The sequence below is a fragment of the Thamnophis sirtalis genome, unplaced genomic scaffold (genome assembly GCF_051295495.1).
Source record: "Thamnophis sirtalis isolate CommonGarterSnake01/CBP01778 unplaced genomic scaffold, rThaSir2_p1.2 scaffold_4, whole genome shotgun sequence".
NCBI classification, from domain to species: domain Eukaryota; kingdom Metazoa; phylum Chordata; class Lepidosauria; order Squamata; family Natricidae; genus Thamnophis; species Thamnophis sirtalis.
In genome coordinates, this window is record NW_028261384.1 from 99,383,478 (window position 1) to 99,403,753 (window position 20,276).

The 20,276-nt window shown below is 38.1% G+C and overlaps 1 protein-coding gene across 7 annotated transcripts in view; it reads right to left on the minus strand.

Moving 5' to 3' along the window:
• ARHGAP23 (Rho GTPase activating protein 23) overlaps window positions 1-20,276 on the minus strand; it is a 218,195-nt gene that overhangs the window by 92,004 nt on the left and 105,915 nt on the right. For all 7 annotated transcript variants that reach the window (XM_087713561.1, XM_087713557.1, XM_087713560.1 and 4 more), the window contains exon 2: window positions 16,922-17,101. In XM_087713561.1, the coding sequence (XP_087569687.1) occupies window positions 16,922-17,101 (180 nt within the window). The remainder of the gene's footprint in view (window positions 1-16,921; window positions 17,102-20,276) is intronic.

Consider the following 20,276-nt stretch of genomic DNA (forward strand, 5'->3'; position numbering starts at 1 on the left):
CAGGCTGATAGCTTCCATACCACGCTGCATTGAGGCAGTAATTGCTGCAAAAGGGACCCAACCAAGTACTGAGTACATATGTATGCTTATACTTTTCAGAGATCCGATATTGTTTTATGTACAATCCTTATTTTATTGATTGCATGTAATATTCTAATTTTCTGAGATTTTGGATTTGGGGTTTTCATGAGCTGTAAGCCATAATCATCACAATTATGACAAATCACAGCTTGAACTATCTTGCTTTGCATGTAATGTGTCTATCTCATATATTAGTTTCACCTTTCAAGTGCATTACTGAAATAAATGAACTTTTGCACGATATTCTAATTTTTCGAGTTTCACCTATATAGTGACTAGTGTTCAATCATTGGAACATTTATTTGTAGATTTTAAGGGAAGATTACTTTAAATGTGACATCCATCAAATTATGTAGCTTCTAAAGCATTTAATGGCTTCCCTGATTTATACTGTTGACCAGAACAGGTATGCAGCTATGTATGTAATTTATAAGATCCATATCAGCATTTGAAGCTATCATGTAAGTCAATTATCCAGGTACTCATCTTGCTTTATCTCAAAGCTTCTTTAAATAAAATATTTTACTATAGAATTATGGCCTCTCTGCTATTATGTATTCTTTTCAAAAGCTAATATGATTTATCAGAAAGTCCAAGATATTCAAGGCTACAATCAAGCCAAAGATGAGTGCGTTTAAGGCATATATTAGCTTACATTTTACCATTTAAACTGAAGAGTTCTCATGGTCTTGTACCCTGTACCACAACTAACTTAGAATGATTCCTTAATTAATAGTCACCTGATAAATTAAATTTGTTATTTCTCATAAATAGCATCCCATTTTCAGCTTCTATATTGCAATCTTCTATTCTACATACAAACTTTGGCCAACTTTGCTTTTACGTTTTCAGTTAAGCTAAGCATAAAATTACATATAATTCAAACCAGCCTTAAAATAGAAGAGCTAACCACACCAAACAGATGTCAAATCCAGAAAACTCAACATCAGCCTGTAAAGGGGAAAAAACCAGTTCCCTGTTCCACTCCCACTACCCAAATCAGCAGAAAAACAATGTGCATGTACAGTGTGTACAATTAAAGCCAAGGAAAAGAGGAGGAAAGGAAGGAAAATATAAAAGCTACCCACCCATCACAGTTAGCGCTTTTTGAGAGAAGAGTTCAGAGTACAATGGTTTTCTTAGTACAATGCTGGATAAGAATGACAAGGAAGCAAATCTCTTTTCTGTACTGTGATCAGTTAGAAAATGATTCTGTTCCAGCTGTTAAACAAAAATGTTTCTATGAAGGTTTTAATTTCCCATTAAGTTTCACTGTTATTACAAAAGGAAACTATGATCCACATCCTGTTCCTCAACATTTAAGCCAAAAGGACATTGGCCAGGTGGGCTAAACCTCCCTGGGATGTATTGCCAACTCTGTTATTGTAGCAACAGTACTGTGCAAATCATCTTAGTGTCAGGATATTTTTGATCAAAAAGGCCAGTTCCTGAGTCACTGAATGAGCAATTAAACATCTTCTTAACTATTTGATTAATTAATCAAGTTTAGGGATGATTGGTTCAATTTACTTTATAAATATAGATTTGAATTTCTCGAGCTAATACATAAGAAAAAACAGTTATATTTCAATAATCCAATCCCAAGAGGAGGGAGCATTCCCTTTCCTAAATTGCATTTTTTTCAACAAAGGGAAATAGGATGGAAGTTTCCAGAAAACAATTCTTGCTTCCTGCTCCAAGTCTCATCCATATGAACACAGTGACAATTGGAAACTATAAGTAAGAGGTATATGTATATATGTATGTATGTATGTTATATTTATGCTGATAATGTATGTATGTGTATACCTTTATCAAATTTAATGTTGTATTATTTTGAATATTTTTTTTCTTGCAGTTAAGTATAAATTAAATCTCTGAAGCTTCTGCCTGAGAACTAATTTGAAGTGAGACTTTGATTTCAAACCTTAATACCAGCATATTTCCTTGATTATCTCAAAAGGCTGTAGCACCTTCCTTTATTCCTAACTCAATGTCTTTTCTCCTCTGAGAATTAGATCTTGTCAACTCATATCAAAATGTAAGATTCTTAAAAACAGACCCTTCAGCTAACATATATTCAAATATGAAGCCATAAAAATATAGGAATGCAGAAATGAAGATGCTAAACAAAGTCATTTTTATAGTATCTGACTGGTTCTAGTAAGGCAGAAATTGAGTTTCTGAGATGATGGGATAGGCTAAACTACAATTCTCTGCTTTGCTGGAGGATGCAGAGAACTATTGCCACTTCAACTGTATGCACTTGTTTAACAGCAAATTTAATAGGAAAAGAGATTTTGCAAAAGAGATTTTTTCCTTCTCCCCACACTATGCAATACATCATGTTTGCTTATATCACCTGTAGAAACACACACCTTTCTGAAATCCAATTCTTTCAGGCATGGGCACAGAATGATTGAGGGGGTATGAGAATGATGAGCCACTCAGACTCCCATTCCAAACCTTATTCCTAATTATCATCTTCTCTTCCTCCTTGATTCTTGTGGAATTACTCACCACTGTAAAACTTAGTTCATTGACTTTTCTTCTTAGTCCATCACAAAAAATTATTAATATCCATGAAGTGTACTAGGTTTCTGTAAATATATATTTTCTATAACTCAATCAAAGCATGTGTAATTGAAATCATTGCATAATCTCCCCTGGCTTAACTACCCATGTCTCTAATTTATCTGGAATTTCCTTACAACTAAAGATTTTAAACTTGTAGAGATAGAGACCAGTCATTCCTGTTCTTTCTAAATATACACCAATAGCACTATATTAATTAGCATATGCAGACAGTGTAGTGGCATTCTTAGAAGTAATGGAAACAGACCTGTCTGTTCTCATAATTACTTGAGTTTTAATGCGTTTTAAGACCGTTTAAGGAATATGTGAATGTTTTCCCCAGAATGTAAAATATGATGGTACTCCAAGGGAATGTTCTGCATCAATTCTATCATAAATCCCTTTTTCGTAACACAAAACGCTTGAAAAGAAGAATAGAGGCAGGAAAAGCTCATAGTACTTCCATTATGGAGCTGTAGGATAACGCTTGTGTGCAGCATTCATAGACAAATCTGGTAAACAAATATTTTATGTCTTTTAGCTCCAAGGTGTGTCTCAAAAGTTGTTGTGATCATACTGGATGCTTATGTTGATCTTAGAAAGGAAGTCTCTATTATTGCTAAAAGTTATTTTACATTTAGATCTTTTTCATTAAAGTATTTTTTCAGAAGAAAGGGAAGCAAATCAGGTAGCTCTAAAGATAAAGGTTCGCCTCACACACATGTGCTAGTTGTTCCAAGGGGGCGGTGCTCATCTCCATTTCAAAGCCGAAGAACCAGAGCTGTCTGAAGACGTCTCCATGGTCATGTGCTGGCATGACTAAACACCAAAGATGCCCGTTTAATTTGGCTCTAACAGCATTCACTCCTGTTTGAATCACAGAAAGGGAAGCCCAGAAACAGAAATTCTATGCCATTTGCCAATAATATATGGCTATTTAGGAAGAACTGAAAGTGAGAATAGGCATCTGTAAGAGGAAAGAAAGTGATGGAGCAATACAACTCTGTTCGTAATATACAGTATTTCCCCCATCACTGCAGTTGATGCAAATCTATGATGCTAGTTTTAGAATAATATGGCAAGATGGTGGGATGGATGAATGGGCATATTTTGCACTGCAAAGACTAATTCAGATAATAAAATCTTTCAACAAAGAATCTTTAATTTATGAAACAACACTGAAGACTTAGGGTCCCGTAATAAACTTAAGGAATAATAATAGTGTGATAGCACAATACTTGGGTTAGGCTAAAGTTCACTTTATGCCAGATTTACAGATGTGAATAGGCAATTGTCTAAAAACTGATCAATGGATCTTCTGCTCTTTTCTATACTCAAAAACTTAGTGGGAGATAATGCGTGCATGGCACTTCACAGTGGTGTCTAGATCTGTCAAGCCAAATTACTGAAAAATTTACTGCTCCTGTATTTAAAACATCAGCAGTTTTAAAATGTTCACCAGAAGCTCTCTTTTGGATGCCAACACTTCACCAGAGTGGCCTTTTGACAACCATTATTTCTCTCTCTAGCTTGTTATTGAAATATCTGTGTGTCAATTTCCATCAAAATTCTAAAACATATATTTAATTACAAATGGGCAATACATTCTTATGCAAGTTACTTAGATCGTTACACCTGGCTCCTCCCAGGGCAAATAAACGAGAGATGTCTCTTCTGCAGTTTGTTTATTAAGATAAGGAGCACTGACTAGATTTGTTTGACAAACTGCAATTAAAATTAATGGTTTCTTATTTGCTTCTTATCCAAATTTGGATTCCATAATTAAGAAATCACAATAGTTTTCATAACTGATTCAACTTGAAATCTTCAGAATTCTTTTTATGGAAAATGCATAATGCCCCCAGAAGTTAAAAATGGTCCAACACTGGAAGTTTTAAAGAGATTGGATAACCATTTGTCTGAAGTGGTATAGGGTTTCCTGTCTAAGCATGGGGTTGGACCAGAAGACCTCCAAGATCCCTTCCAAGTGTTATTCTATTCTATTTTATTCTATCCTATCCTATCCTATCCTATCCTATCCCCTATCCCATCCTATCCCCTCTCTTTGGAAGAGCTTTATGGCTTCCACTCAGGTGTAGGGTTCAATTTTTTTTACTACCTATTCTGTGGGTGTCGCCTTTTTGTGGGGGTGGCTTAGTGGTCATGTGACTGGGTGGGCATGGCCAACTTGATGTCACTCAACAGGAGATGTCATGGATTAGGTAAAATGTGGGGAAGCTAACTTAACAACACTCTTGCTTAGCAACCAAAATTTTGGGCTCAATTGTCATAAGTCAAGTATTATCTCTGCCTTCCTCTGCATGGCAGCCTTGTCCTAGTAAATTCCTTCTCCTTTCTGGCAATTTTCCTCTCTGTTAGAGGAACCCAAATAATCCAGACAATGTAAGGTTTCCTGCTACAGCAGGGGGTTGGACTAGATAACCTCTGAGTAGCCTTCTAGTCCTAAATTGCTATGCTGTTTTACTTCCTTCCTTCCTTCCTTCCTTCCTTTTTCCCTTCCCTCTGTGGGAAGCAACCAACCCCCCGCTTCAAATAAAATATTATTCCCAGAAAGCCTCATTCCACATGTCTGCCAGGTAGATAATGAGATGAGCCTATAGAAAGTTTGGCTCCATTCACAAGCAGGGAATAACCCAAACCCTTTTAGAAACACAAAGCCCATATTGCACAAACCCCAAAACTTCAAAAACATAGAACCACATAAGAATCTATCTTTTATCCAGTTTGTTGTTCAGTTGACCCAGAAACTGCTGAATGTCACTTTGCAAACTTCCTTTTGAGCAGCTTTTCAATTTAAAGCAGGTTTCAATTTAAAGTTTGTAGCATTAAGACTTGTGGACTTCAACTCCCAGAATTCCACAGCAGGCATGCTCAGTTCTGATTTAAAGCAACAACATTTTTTCTCCTACTTTGCTGAATCCCGGTTAAAAAGTAAAATTCCTTCTTTCTTTTTTATTTCTTTTTCTTTCTCCCTTTCCTTCCTTCCTCCCTTTCCACCTTCCTCTCTCTCTCTTTTCATTTTTAAAACCTCTTTTTCCTTGCCAGAACCGGCAGGGAAAAAGGGCATTAAAAAAAAGTTTCTGATGGAGTTTCGGGGGGGGGGGGGCGGTATACCAGATTTTCACTACCTCTTCTGGTGTACCGGACAGGACTGGGAGGAAACCACCTCTGCTTCCGCTGCCTTAAGAAAGTTCAAAACATTCTTAAAGATCCATTTCAACCTGGGCACCCTTTTTTAAAAAAACTATCTGGCAGACAGTATAGGACAATAAAAACAAGGACAAATACAGTTTATATCCCAGAGCAATAATAATATTGAATTCTACTGTATAATGCAATATTAATGCAATATCAGGGGTTTTCAATTCATCTCCATAGAATGTGAATGATAAGTGTTTTTGTTTTATTTTTATAGCTTTCTTATGTATAATGTACACTGAAGATGGCATTTAATTTCATTGTACAAGGTGCAATGACAATAAACTACTACTACTACTACTACTACTACTACTACTACTACTACTACTACTACTACTACTACTATCCTATCCTATCCTATCCTATCCTATCCTATTTATATTTCCATTCAGAATGGCAACTGAATGTCACCACTATGAAGTTGTTACTGGTATTGTTAATCTCAAGTTTGCTTCTTCTTTTTTTTTACTAGCTCTATTTGTTTCATGGAATTTTCTGTTCTGGTTAAGATGATAAATACAATCAAGAGCCAGAAAGGATGGAGCACAGACAACAGAGAGAAAATCCCTAGTTGTAATTCTGTTTTGTTCATACACCTATCTCTTAGTCGTTTCCTATTTGCTTCTGGCAGCTGGTGTCTTTCGTACTTTCCATTGCAAGCACAAGGTAACCTATTTTCCCATGGGGCACAAAGAAGCAATGAAGTCATCTTTCAGCAGTTGGTAAAAAAAAAATCATTGGTATGAAAGACATGGTTTCTTGCTCCCACCCTAATGAATCATTTCCATCGAAACCCAGCCCCTGGATCTGGAGCCTCACCCTGCTGGGGTGCCTCCACCTTGCCCTAGAGATGGGAATCTTTCAAAAAGACTGCTGAAGGCCCTCTTCCTGGTTTGGTTTCTTCACTTAACTTTTTATATAATCTGGCTCCAGAGTCAAAAACCACCATGCTGAGAGAGAAAGAATGGTGGTGCTAAACAAACATGCTCAATGGAACAAGGGAAGACCAAAAAAAAAAAAAAAAACCTTGTAGGAATTAATCTGCTTCCATTCGTTCCTATATTACTCTCATCCTTCTCTTCTCACATCTTCTTTATTGTTTCTAATTTTTATTATAAGCTCCATGGGGCAAGCATTGCAGGAAAGGAGCTTGCTAAGTGAACAGAAAGTTCTTCATTATATAGAAATAAATGCAAAATATCAGAAAAAAGACATGCTGATTTGAATATTATTTTCAGCTTTTGCAAGAAATCTACATATTAATAATCAAAACTATCTCTAACTATATTATTTGGCACACCTCATTAAAAATGTTTACTAATTCATTGACATTACTTCTCCATAATTTTTACTTGATTTCACTTGTTCTCAAGGCCATTTGATTCTGTAATCAAATCTGATTGACTATGTAGTATTTTGTTGTTACTTTTCATTGTAAAATCCCATGATTGATTGAAATGTCTCAAGGTTCTTATCCCTTTAACATTGTGACAAATCCAAGAAAGAAACAGCAGCAGTCAAAAAAGGAAAAGAGTTTTTTTTTTAAGTTATGCTACCACTACAGATAGCAAGTAAAACAATGACACGAAATATTTAAAAAGATAAATATCTAATAAACTGTTTTTCAAGGAAGACATAAATATCTAATGAAATATTTTTCAAGACGAACAATGTTTGGCTTGAAACAAAAATAGAAATGTCTTGGTCCTATAAAGCATATGAAAAATGTATTTATTAAGAAGACTGATATCCTACCTTTCAAGTGACTTATATGAAAGAAACTTGAAATATGACATTACATTACATGAAAGGAATATGATATATATGACGTGACACAATATATAAGAGTGTATGTGTATATACATAACCTCGTAATAATGCAGACAAAAATGAATAGACTGCATGGTTCATCAGCCTTGGGAAATGGAAGATATCTGAATACCAAAAATGCATGCTTGCCAAACTGTCAATTTGACAACCATATAAGCTTTTCAGGCATCTGTAAATAGAGGAAAGCTACACAGCTATTGCACGATCCCACAAAGTACAAAGTGACTGCAAAGAACACCACAACAAAATAGCAACAATGGTGCATTGGAATGCCTGTAGGAAGTATCATTTGCCTGCAAATCAAAACTAGTGGAGCCATAAAACAGAAAGCATAGTAGTAAATGAAGAAGCTAAAATGCTCTGTGATTTAAGAATTCAAACAGAGAAGCACTTGACACATAATGCCCCAGATTTAACAACTATTGATAATAAAGACAAAAAAAAGTCTAGATAATGGATGTGGCACTACCTGACAATATCAGATGAGAAAAGAACTGGACAAAAATCACAAAATACAAAACGCTGCAAAAGGAAATAGAATGCTCACAGTCTAACCTCCAATTATCCTAGTGCAGCAATGGAAAACCTTTTTTGGCTTGTGTGCCATAAGCGGGGGGAGCGCAGGGGGGGGTCATGCGTGGGTGTGCCGCACCCATAATGCAATGTGCAACTCCCACAGTGCACATGTGTGCATGACAGGTGCTCTCCCCATATTTTGCATTTTTTTTCACCCTCCTCAGGCTCCAGAGGCTTTATAGGGGCCTGAGGAGGGCGAAAACAGCCTCCCCCAACCCCCCGGAGCGCACAAAACAGCCCTATGGGCAAACTGCAAGTTCAGGAACGGACTTCCAGTTTGCTTGTAGGGCTTAAACCGGCCCTACAAGCAAACAGGAAGTCCGCTCCCGAACCTCTGGTTTGCCCATAGGACCATTTTTTGGCTCTCTGGAGGCTTCAGGGAAGCTCCTAAAGCCTCCGGAGGGCGTCCAGGGGGGGCGGGAGGCTGTTTTCGCCCTCCCCAGGCCCCTATAAAGCCTCTGGAGTCTGGGGAAGACAAAAAATGGCTTTAAAAAAGGCTGAATTCAGTGGCCAGCCTGCGCATGCGCGCTGGCCAGATGACAGGGCAATGCCTCGCATGCCCTGACAAATGGCTCTGCATGCCATCTGTGCCACGCGTGCCATAGGTTCGCGATCCTGGTCCTAGGGCAACACAAGAGAAGTTAAAACTGCTACAAGGAACTGAACTCAATAGACTCTGTGACAGGTTTCCCAAAATGGTTGAAGGAAAAACTATTCTTAAAGGCTTCAGGATTGCCTTGTTGATGATTCTTATTGCAAGATTAATATTGTTTTTTATTAATCATCCTATTGGGATGCTAGAATATTATTGTTTGGGTTGAGATGTTTATAGTAGACATTTAATATCATTCTTACATATGTTTATGTTTATATATTTATTATGGGTGTTTTATCACTTACATTTTTGTGTTGTACAATGAATATTTTAAATCCTTGCTTGTAAGCCACCATAACTCTGAATGGAGTTGCCAACATATAAATACACACAGTACATACCAGTGGTCTGGTTTATCATATGTTCTTATTTACCATAGCATTATCTGTATTCTTTATCTTTATTCTCATATTTCTCTAGCATTGCTTGTCCTCCTCTCCAAGTAAGATACCATCAACATATCCTTACTCTGCCTTGTGCCTTCATCCAAAAGGGCTCTTCCTCAAACTTGTTTTTCCCAGAGTTTCACCTATCTAGTTGGCTGTCTTTCTTTTCTCTTTTACCAATGCTGCTGCTTTTCCTTTGAGGTCCTCAGCTGTTTCCCGCACTGGCCAAACTTTCCCAGTACAATAACAAAACAAAAAAACTTTTAGATCACTCAAAAGTTTTAGAACTCCTGTCACAAAGAAAGAACTTTGGATAGAGATTTAATTCTTGGGTGGAGAAAGGGACCAACAGAGAACAGAGCCAATTTTTGGTTGGCTCTATCTAAAGAGGGGAGGGGGTTAGAGAGAAGAGGGGCAGCCTTTTGTCCAAACCATGGAACATAACAGTCACCCTTTTGTACAGATGGAGCTGACACTGCAGAAATGAAACAGACAGGGAGTGGTTTAACACATCCTAAACCCATCTCTTTTCCTGCCACCCTCCAATGCCTTTGAACTTATCTGGCAAAGGACCCATTTTCTCTTTCTGAAATGACAAAAGCAAAAAAAAGAAGAAAAAGAGGGGGTAAATTCTTTGGTCTGTCAGTGGAAAGCTGGCTCTACACACCAGATATTATATCTGAACAGAACAGGACATACAGAAGTAGTTGTTTTCAGCCATTTAGAAACAGATTCAGTGAGTGTGGAATGGCATGGTAAGACAAATAGAGATGAGGCTTATAACTTTCAAAAATGGAAGTGCTGTACTTCTGCACCCAATTTGGTAATTCAAAGGACACCAAATTACAATAATAAAGATCTTGTGGTTCTAACCAAAAGCTAGAGGTCTCTTTAAAATTACCGTAAATAACGACATAAACTGTAATCACAATGTGTTTTTATAAATAATGTGCATGAGAGATTCATTCCTGAATTGTTTTCTTATACTTTATTAATATTTATTGTATCAATCAAAAATAAATAGACGCTTGAGGGTCTAGAGATTTGTATCATGTAAGGTAGTCTTCAACTTACATTTAGTCACTTGGAGACCTTTTGAAATTGTACAATAGACCCTGAAAAAGCTGTATGGATTTGAAGTTCTGATGTATGGGCCTCTCCCTCATAGTCACATGAATGCATGTTGGGTGCTTGGCAACTGGACCACAGTTATAGCCATTTGAAAAAGCAAGCAATGAGTTTGCTTAACAATAATGGCATTCTCTTTACAACTGCTGCATTCGCTTAACAACTGCTGCAAAAAAGGTAATAAAATCAAGTGTGATCATGTGGTGACCTGATTTACAATGATCACAACCTATGACCAAAATTGCAGGCTCAATTGCAGTCGTAAATTGAGAACTATCTGTGAGAAATTCCAAAAAAAATTGACTTGCTAATAAAAAAAATCATCTTTGTTGTCTCATTGCTAAAAAAGGCTCCACAAACTGCACATTATTTGTATCAAAACTCATTTCTACTGTGCAAAGGTAAAGATTTTCCCTCTCCAGTCATTTCTAAGGAGTGGTGCTCTTCTCTGTTTCTTAACCCAGTGATCCCGCGTTGTCCTAAAATATATCTGTGGCCATGTGCCCAACATGAATATATGCCAAATCATATGACCTTCCCAACGAAGTGATATTTATTTATCTACTTGCATTTGCATGCTTTCAATCTGCTAGATGAGTAGGAGCTAGGACAAATAATGGGAGCTCACCCCATTGTGCAGAGTTCAGGTCTTGAACCCCAGGCTCTCTGGCTTGAAAAGATCAGCGTCTCCTGCTGACAAGCTCAGCATCTTTAACTGCTTATCCACTGCACCTCCCTTACTACTGTATACAGTAGAACAATAGGGAGACAAGAAGCAATAAAATAATACCTTGCAATGCAGATAGTCTGGATATATTTGATTGAGTCTTGAGAAAGGACATAGACTCTGTGAGAGAATGTAAGAATGACCTTAGGGAAAGAGAGATGCCGAAGATAAATTAGACAAGACAGTGCAGTCACTTTATAGTCAGAAAAAGAAACTTGGGGGAAAAGGCTTAGTGTGCCTAATGGCTCAAATGACTAAAAGAGGGAGCATGAAGTTTGTGTTTTCAGATTTGCAAAATTCTGTTATCAGACAGGAAATATAATAAGATAAACTAAACTAATAAACTAATTCTACTTAGTTTAAGGCTAAACTAAGTAGAATTAGTTTATCTTATTATATTTCCTGCCTGATTTATCTGGGAGGGCTAAGAATCCTCCACTGGTCATTTATATCCATGACAACTTAGCAAACTGAAATGGAAAATCTCTGGGTTGCAACCACTGAACAAAGAGATGGAGATGATTCTTCCCATCTCAGTATAGATGAGTTAGGGAGAACTTTACCCAGACAAAAACCATACAGCGCCTAGAAAACCTGTATTGAGGGCTAATTATCTATTGTCTTCGTTCCTATTTGGCTGAAGGATCCTGAATTTGCTGTAACCAACCACATAAAAATGGACATTTTTTCCCCTCATTGAAAAAGTATATGACTTAACATGTCTTCCTAGACTACATGGGGTGGGGAAATTGGGAGTGAAGACTGTCATTATTCTCCTTACTTGGATGTGAGAGAGAACTCAGAAGTGCACTACTTATACCAACTAGAATTCACTGTGAAGAGGAAAAACACTGTTGGGTCACAATATGAAAGATTGGAAGGATCCTGCACTGGAAAGGCTAGTCTTACCCTGGTCCTTATGATGAGTTTAGTGCCTTAAAGTTAGGTTTGTGTGTTGTTCCATGAAGATGCCTTTTTATTAGGGTGCCAGCCACTATATGACTACAATAGTACTAATAGCAATATGGGATGATGGGTCCATCTTACTATGAAGCAGTTTGTTAGTAGGTCCATCTTTGTATGAACCAATTTGAAGAAAAGTGTGTATGTTGGGAAAAGATCTCTTACAACATTGTTTTAAGTTGATAAAAAGGTAATTTGGCTATATATGTGTATAACACAAGGTTTAAGACTACATAGTAAGAAAACAACTTCTCCTCCTTTCATTGGTGCCTTGTTTAAAATATCCAATTCCATGTTGCAAAAGGATATGCTGGTAGATCTTCTGTTGGAAATCATGACTCTTTTGCACCGCATTTTGCTAACAAAGTTGCTCAAAACTCTACAGGTCTTGAATTTTCACCGATGGCATCATATTGTCATCATAATCAGAGCTTCTTTTGGTCTATGACAAAGCGACAACATATTACCAGGAAGTCCCTATGCAGACCAGAACCCTGAGTGATCAATGCCTCACTTTGGGAAGGATAATTGTGAACAGCCTCGAAATAGCGATGATGTGCTGTCTCCTTAAGAGGCCCTCTAACTATTGGCCATATGTAACTATTGCCCAAACTCCAAGCTTTCCCTTTGGTGTTGCTGAGAAGATAGTGAGTTATAGAATGCTCTAAATCAGTGGTTCCCAAACTTGGCAACTTTAAGACTTGTGGACTTCAACTCCCAGAATTCTCCAGCCAGCAGAGCTCTGCTGGCTGGAGAATTCTGGGAGTTGAAGTCCACAAGTCTTAAAGTTACCAAGTTTGGGAACCACTGCTCTAAATCAATGTTTCTTAATTTTACTCTCTCAGGATCCTTTCCCACTTTTAAAAATTAAGGAGGACTCTAAAAAAACTTTTGCTTGTATGGATTATATTTATCAATATTTACAATAGCTGGTGCTATTGTTTTTCATGATTTTTTGATGGGATTTTAATATTATATTAGATAATATTAGAATATCTAGAATATCTAATAATATTCTAATAATATTATTTTTTTCAACATAGAACAGCAAATCATTTTAATTTCAAAGTCTCCTCAGAGTGTCTTGGATCTCTAAGATCATAGGACCAAATTTTAAGAAACATGCTCCAATTGAAGAAAATAATCTAGAAATATCTAAAAGAAGAGAATTATCTAGACTTTTTCAGTCTGAATACAAGTCTGGGATGAAAATGGTATTGGTTCTGTTGGTAGATAACCATTGTTAGGAGCTGAATAGAAGGTGTGTGCCTCTTATGATCTGATGATCGGTCTTTGTTTTTATTATTGGTTTACTGTGTTGTTTTATGTGGATGTATTGCTGCTTACTGATGCTGGTCTATGAAGTAATAAAGTAAAAGATTTACTTTATTACTATGAAGTAATAAAGAATTACTATGAAGTAATAAAGTAATAAAGATTTGATTTGATAAGATGTGCTGTTTACCGATGATGTACCAAATGAGTGACCAATTAAATAAATAATCTTTAATGTCCTTCAATACCATTGATTCTGGTATCTGAAGAATAAAGGAGATGACCTTGACAGATCCTTTACCAAGTGATGAAGAAAAAAAGTATGGCTTAAGTCCAAAACAAGCAGAAACTGCATGTAAGTGTCTCAGACAGACAACAAATTCATGTGGATATAAAAAAGGGGAGGAGGCACAGCACAATCAGACTTGAAAGCTTGTTATTATAGCCAATCTCAATAAACGTCTTAGTCTTCTGGGGTTGATTTGTGGTTTGGTCTAACTGGTAGAATACTGTTACTTTTCTACCAAAGTGCTTTCAAACTTCTGGTTGGCAGGACCTAGAACAACAAGAAGATCTCACCCAGTCCCCTGGTACTCAGGTCTCAAATCTGGGACATCCAGCTGACAGCTTCTTAACCAGTGAGCCATCATGCTGCTCAATAAATAGGTACCACTTTGGTGGAAAAGCAGTAGTGTTCCATGATCGCATGCTGGCCATAGGACCACAGAAAGGTGTTCAAACAGTCCTGGCTCAATGGCCTTGAACTGGAGATAAGCTCTGCCCTCTAAAGTGGGGTATGGCTAGTGGAGTAAAATCCACAGAGACTCATTAACCTTTTTATCTATGGTGGTGGCTGACACTGGATTGGACAGTTTTATAGTGATTCTACTCCTTTCTCAGGAGGTTTTGTGAAAGAGAAAAGGCTAGCTCAGTGGCCTTCTCTAACTAAGAGAAGGCTAACTGTATGCTGAGAGTTATTTACAGGGTGCCTATATGTTTTCAGATGCATTTGAAAGTCCTTTTTGTAATCTATATATTTATATGGTTTAGTGCCAAGATATTTCCAGGGAAAAATTCACCAACCAAAACCAATTCAACTTCTTTTGTGTCTAGATCAAACTTTAGACTGCCAAAACAAAGCCACCAACATGTACCAACAATGATACATCCAGCCATCTGACCTTCCAGTTTCTGACACACATGCACATGTGAAGACCAGCTGGCCAGTGCACATGCATGCAGTGGAAACCAGAAGATCATCGTCCCAGCACATGCATGCGCACCGGGCAGATGCTCTTCCGGTTTCCAGCGCTCCTGAATGCGTGATGACCAAGTGGCCGATGCGGCAAAACCCAGAAGAGCAAGGGGGGCAGAGCTGCCAGCCAGAATGGGTGGGCCAGAGCTTCCCTCCCTTCCCGCCTGAGCAGGCTTCTTGCATGGCCCCAGCCCTCCACCCTGCATCACCAACGCACATCCGCAGTCCAGAGCACCTGAACAGCTTGGGTGCACAGGGTGCGGGGCAGTGTTTACTGGCTGGGTTGGAGGCCACCCCACCCTGCTAGGGGTAAGAGACATGCCAGCCAGGATGCAGAAAGGCACCGCCGAGGGGTATGAGGTGTACTGGCCGGGAAGGGGCCAGGAAGGGGGGGGGCTGCCCTGGCTTGTTCTCAGTGGTGGGCTGGGAGGGGCACTTCATCCTGGCCAGGGTTGAGGTGAAGCTCTAGTGCCTGCTGACCCCCCAACCTGAGCCCCAGGAATGCCTCCAAGGCCGGGAAAGGGATCCAGCTTTCCAGCGAAGGGAGGCGGCACTGCCCACCCAACTTTCTCTCCCTATCCAGGGATGTAGAACTAGGTCATCAGTAGGGACCAGGGGGGCGAGCAGAGAGGGAAACCAAAAAATCATCTGCTCTTCTGGTCTCCAAAACTGGGCACGCACACGCTCCTGTTTTGGCACTCAGTGCTGAAAAGGTTCACCAACACTGCCCTAGGGATATACATCTGGTGGGACCCAGAAGAAGGGCCTTCTCCATGATGGTCCTCTCTCTAGAATATCATTCCTCCAGAGGTTAGATTGGCCCTCAACACTCTTCTGGAAGGGGCTAAAGACCTGGTTCTGCCCGCATTCCTGGGGAATGCCGAGCAGGATGGAGCCCATTAAATGGCTCGTGTGATATGTTGTTGCCGGGGGAGGGTTATTTTATTATATTATTTATTAATGTATTATATGATTATTCTGTTTTATTAGTTTTATTGTTTTATATATGTGGTTTTTATATTGTTGTAAGCTGCCTTGAGTCACTATGTGTGAATAGGCAGCAATATAAACTTCTGAAATAAAAAATAAAATAAAATAATTTAAATAAAAAAATAGCTTTCTGATTTTGTCACAGGATAATATGGCAGGTCAGTTATAAAGAATTTACAAATCTATACCTACCTTTCCTGGCTTGGTGCTCACAATTATGTTAAAGTACACCTTCCAGAATTCCAAGTTATTTTGACTAATAGGCACACTATGTTTAGTGAAATTATAATCAATATATCTGAAAGGTAATGAGGCTATTACTGTTTACTAAAAGAGTTTAAAAAAAGAAACTTATTTATGTTTGAGAAGAACAGAAAAAAGAAGCAGATATGTTTGATTCCTGAGATACCAATAAGCAATTAGATACACTACTAAAATAGCTTTGGAGAGAAATATAGAAGCCAATAAATGTTCCTGAAAGAAAGAGGAGGAAGAAATTTATTGGCTGATGCACAAGAAATGGGGACAAAAGCAGTTAAGTTTGTCAACAGTTGGGTTTGCTTTGGGCACTTCAGTGCTAATCTGTGCAATTGGCAACCATGGACACAAGTGCTAGTGAAATCTGAGAGGATCAAAGAGAATAAAACAAAGAAAAAGACTGTAAGTCAAAATCAAAGAACAAAATCACCACATGTAATTCATTCATGAATGATAAAAAGTCCCTTATTTGAAGGTGAATCCTATAGTTCATTGGTTAGTTAGTATGTCATGTAGCTGCAAATGTAGCTAATTCAGGACAATTTCAGCCAGAACTGAACATTAACTTAACATAACATGCCGAAGAGACTCCTGCCAAAAATTATGTGCGTCAGTTCTGAGCTAGATAAGCCGATTCTTCTTTCCTTCGCACATTAAAGGGGGGGGGAGAGAAGTCTGCAATCAATTAATTATTTCTAGTATAAAATGTAGCTTTACTTATGTAAACAAAAGGTGGGCAACAGAAGCAGTGTCTCCAATATCACATTAGCGACACATCTTGAGTTGGTGTTTTTTCCCCATAGTATTTACATGTAACCTACCTTTCTTCTATGATGCACCTCACAAGCAGGTTCCAATTCTCCAAGAACTGAACATATAAGACCTGCTTTGATTAAGCAAAATGGCATACTAGGTACCTCCAGGAATATATTCTGATATAGTGTGTGATAAATACACAGCTCCCAAATGACTGCATGTATTTTATAAATTCAAAAGCACATTACCTTCACGTTGGTGTGTACAGCTGATTCTGGGGGGTAGACAATGAAATGCCGGAGAGTGAAGCCATAACCGCCCTGAAGGTTCTTGTGCAGCACCACTGTCTTCGGCCCCACCCAGGGAAAGGACTCCATGGGGGGCGCATTGGCATTTGTGGCTGTACCATCTCTCTGGACCAGTTTTGGCTGTTGTTAAAAACAAAAAAGAGAAGAATGAGCACAAACAAGCAAAGTTCCAAGAGATATCAGGAGAAAGATAAAATCACCCCCCCCCCAATGTAAATACTTGAACACAGAGTTTTGGTGATTAAAACAGATTATATTTGGCTAGAAGTACTTTTCCAAAGATGGGTTGAGAGAGAAACAATGTTTTTAAAGGCCTTGGCAGTAGATACTCATGGAACACATCCAGCTCCTCAATTCTCTGGCTTCAATGGCTCCTTCCTGACAGAAACTCTTTTCTTTTATGGGCCGAGGGCTCTAGGTTAGAGAGAGAGAGAGAGACTTCAACTTTTCCCAGTGAATCCAGTTTGTTGTAAAAAGAATAGTATTGTTCCTTCAACCTGTTATAAAGTTATGGAATTTTTCTATTGAATATATCATTTGCCAAGAGTTTATTAAGTTGGAGAAAAGTAAGATTAAGAGTGAAATAATGTTTTCTAAGGGAGGGAGGGTTGATTTTTTTTTTACTGTATTAACTCTGAATATCATAACACATTTGTCTATCTGAAAAATCATGAACTTTTGCATCCAGAATGAGTTTTACATCATTTACTGGAGGCAGAAAAGAACAGAAATGGGCAGAATTGAACCCTCTGACTCTTAACAGGTAGGAGCAGATGTAACGACTAGACCCTGTGCATGGTCCATATATATATCTATACCTCAAATAATTGTTTTTGGAATGAAATAAAATAATCTCCAATTATACCTTCCAGAACTTTTTCAAAGTAGAACTGCATTTATGTTATCCCTGGATTGGTTTGGCTTCTGTATGATTGCATAGTATCATATCCATTCTGCAATAAATCAAATAATTTCCAGCTTCATTCTTACACCCTAAAACCACTGTGGATATAGTTTTGTCAATTAGTTTGAAATTTGGCCAGACTTGTGTAAGAATGACTTCCTTATCCTCTGTCTTAACCTCTTTTCCCTCAGTTACAAATTGCGCTGCCACATTATCATCCTCAGACTAGCCTTTTGATACTGAACAACCAGTCAGTTTTCTTTTACATCACCAACGGGAAAAATCAGTATGAATTAAGGATAAGGGAAAGTGGGGGGGAGTTGCTGCTTGGATTCTGATTTTTTTTTTCATTCCTGTATTTGACACCAACACTGTTAAATCTGCCAATCTAAGTATTCCCAGGATAACAATCATGGGGTCAATAGTGAAGTACTATCAAAATGATTGTTAGAGTTGCAATATGAAGGTATGGACAAGTACACTAATACCACTAATACATTTTTCCCAGTGTCAATTGCCACTTCAGTCCTAAGTATAACAATACCCCTTCACAATTTGTTCAAGTCAAATGTAACCTGTTTTTATAATCTTTTTTGGTCCCTGACACAATAAGCAGTAGAAAGATAGAATCATGGCCTAATCTATTCCTTATCAAATTAAGGAAGTTTCCATTTTTATATGATTATTATTGGTTTCTAAGCTTTAAGATAACAAAGGACAGAAGCCCCTCCAAAAACAACTGGACATTTACGAATAATAAGGACCTAGAGACAAAGGCTGTTGAACATTTGTTGAATATAAATTGAACACTTCTGATACTAGTACGTGCTTGGAGAGAGGGGAAAAGTATGCCTGACAATACCCTCAAATCCCAAACAAGAAGTTGGATTTAAATACCTATTTCCCACAAAAAATCCAACTACTGAACTCCTAATATTTTGAGAGCCCATGTAATAAAAAGGATCTGCTTTTTATACATTGGATTCTTTCCTGAGAAACAGAGAAACATCCGCATCTGCAATTTCACTTTTATCATGCACTGAGTTCTCAGTTCAAACTTCTAAAAGATGGAAGGAAACAGCATGGGAACAATACAGTAGTGCTTGAAAATTGCTTGGCAAGCTTTAAAAGCTTCCTTCTCTATTTTCCACAGACAAGGTCCAGGGTGATGAATTAAAGAGTGAAATGGAAGGAATGAGCTGAGAGATATGACACCTTGGGGCTAAAGAAAAGAACTGGTCTCAGCATGGAGGGAGGGGAGTGATCCAAGTGAAAATTCTTTTTCCACATCATTGCAACCTGAGTCCTAAAAAAAAGAAAGAAAGGAAAGGAAAGGAAAAAATCTGCCAGTTTTAAATGCAGGCAGATTTTAACACAAACAAGGAAAAAATTGCCCACTGTTTGCAAACTATAGCTATCTGAATAAACCACACTTTTATTGTTAAAGTCCCTACCACCACTATTCAGCGTAAGATTTTAAGGCAGCAAGGGAGCTCCCCCCAAAACCACATTCCATCAGTAAACCAGAGGAATGCATCAGTCAAGTCTGACATGTAATCTAAAGGCTCTCTGTCTCCTTTCTTCTCCCTAAAGCTGTGGGATGCCTGTCGCTTGCAATATGACACTGTATACTTTAGGATGGAATTATGCCCTGGGAATTATACACCTCTTTGTCTCATCGTTCAAACCACATGGCTTGCTATCAACTTTGAGTTTTGGAGGAACTACAAGACAGCAAAGGAGACCTCAAAATATTAAATATTCTCCATTAAAAGACAATGCAGGTTAACATAATCTAAATGTATACAGGGGAATTGAATTTGTGATCAATATTAACTATTTATTTAGTCAAAATGTTCTCAAAACAGGTCATGTAAGATAAAGTTGCTTGTAAATACGTTTCAAGAAAAGCTTCACCCAGGATGGATTTCAATATACAGAGGTTGCGCATTAGATCAGTGATGGAGAATAGGTTTCCTTGGACAGGAAGTCAATGTTACAGATTTCTGTATCTTGCTCAGCATCTTTGTTAAAGGTAGTTCTCAACTTAATATCAGATGCTTAGCAATTGTTCAAAGTTCCAAGGACTCCCCAGAAATTCTTACAATCTGGCTCCAAACTTCCAATGATACCTCCTCCTCACAGTCAAGTTACTGCATGTCAGGTATATGGCAACCAGCTTGCATTGATGGTCATTGCCGCATCTTGCGATCAGCTGATCATGTTTTATGATGGTTTTCCCCCCAAAAAAACAGCATTTACTTCTAGTTTTGGACAAAACTGGCCCACATATTTTATCAGGTAAGGCTGTAAGTGAGCAATCTATGGAAGTGAAAATGAAGACGTTGCAGCTGCCTACCTTCATCACTCTGGCACCCCCTGTGACACAGA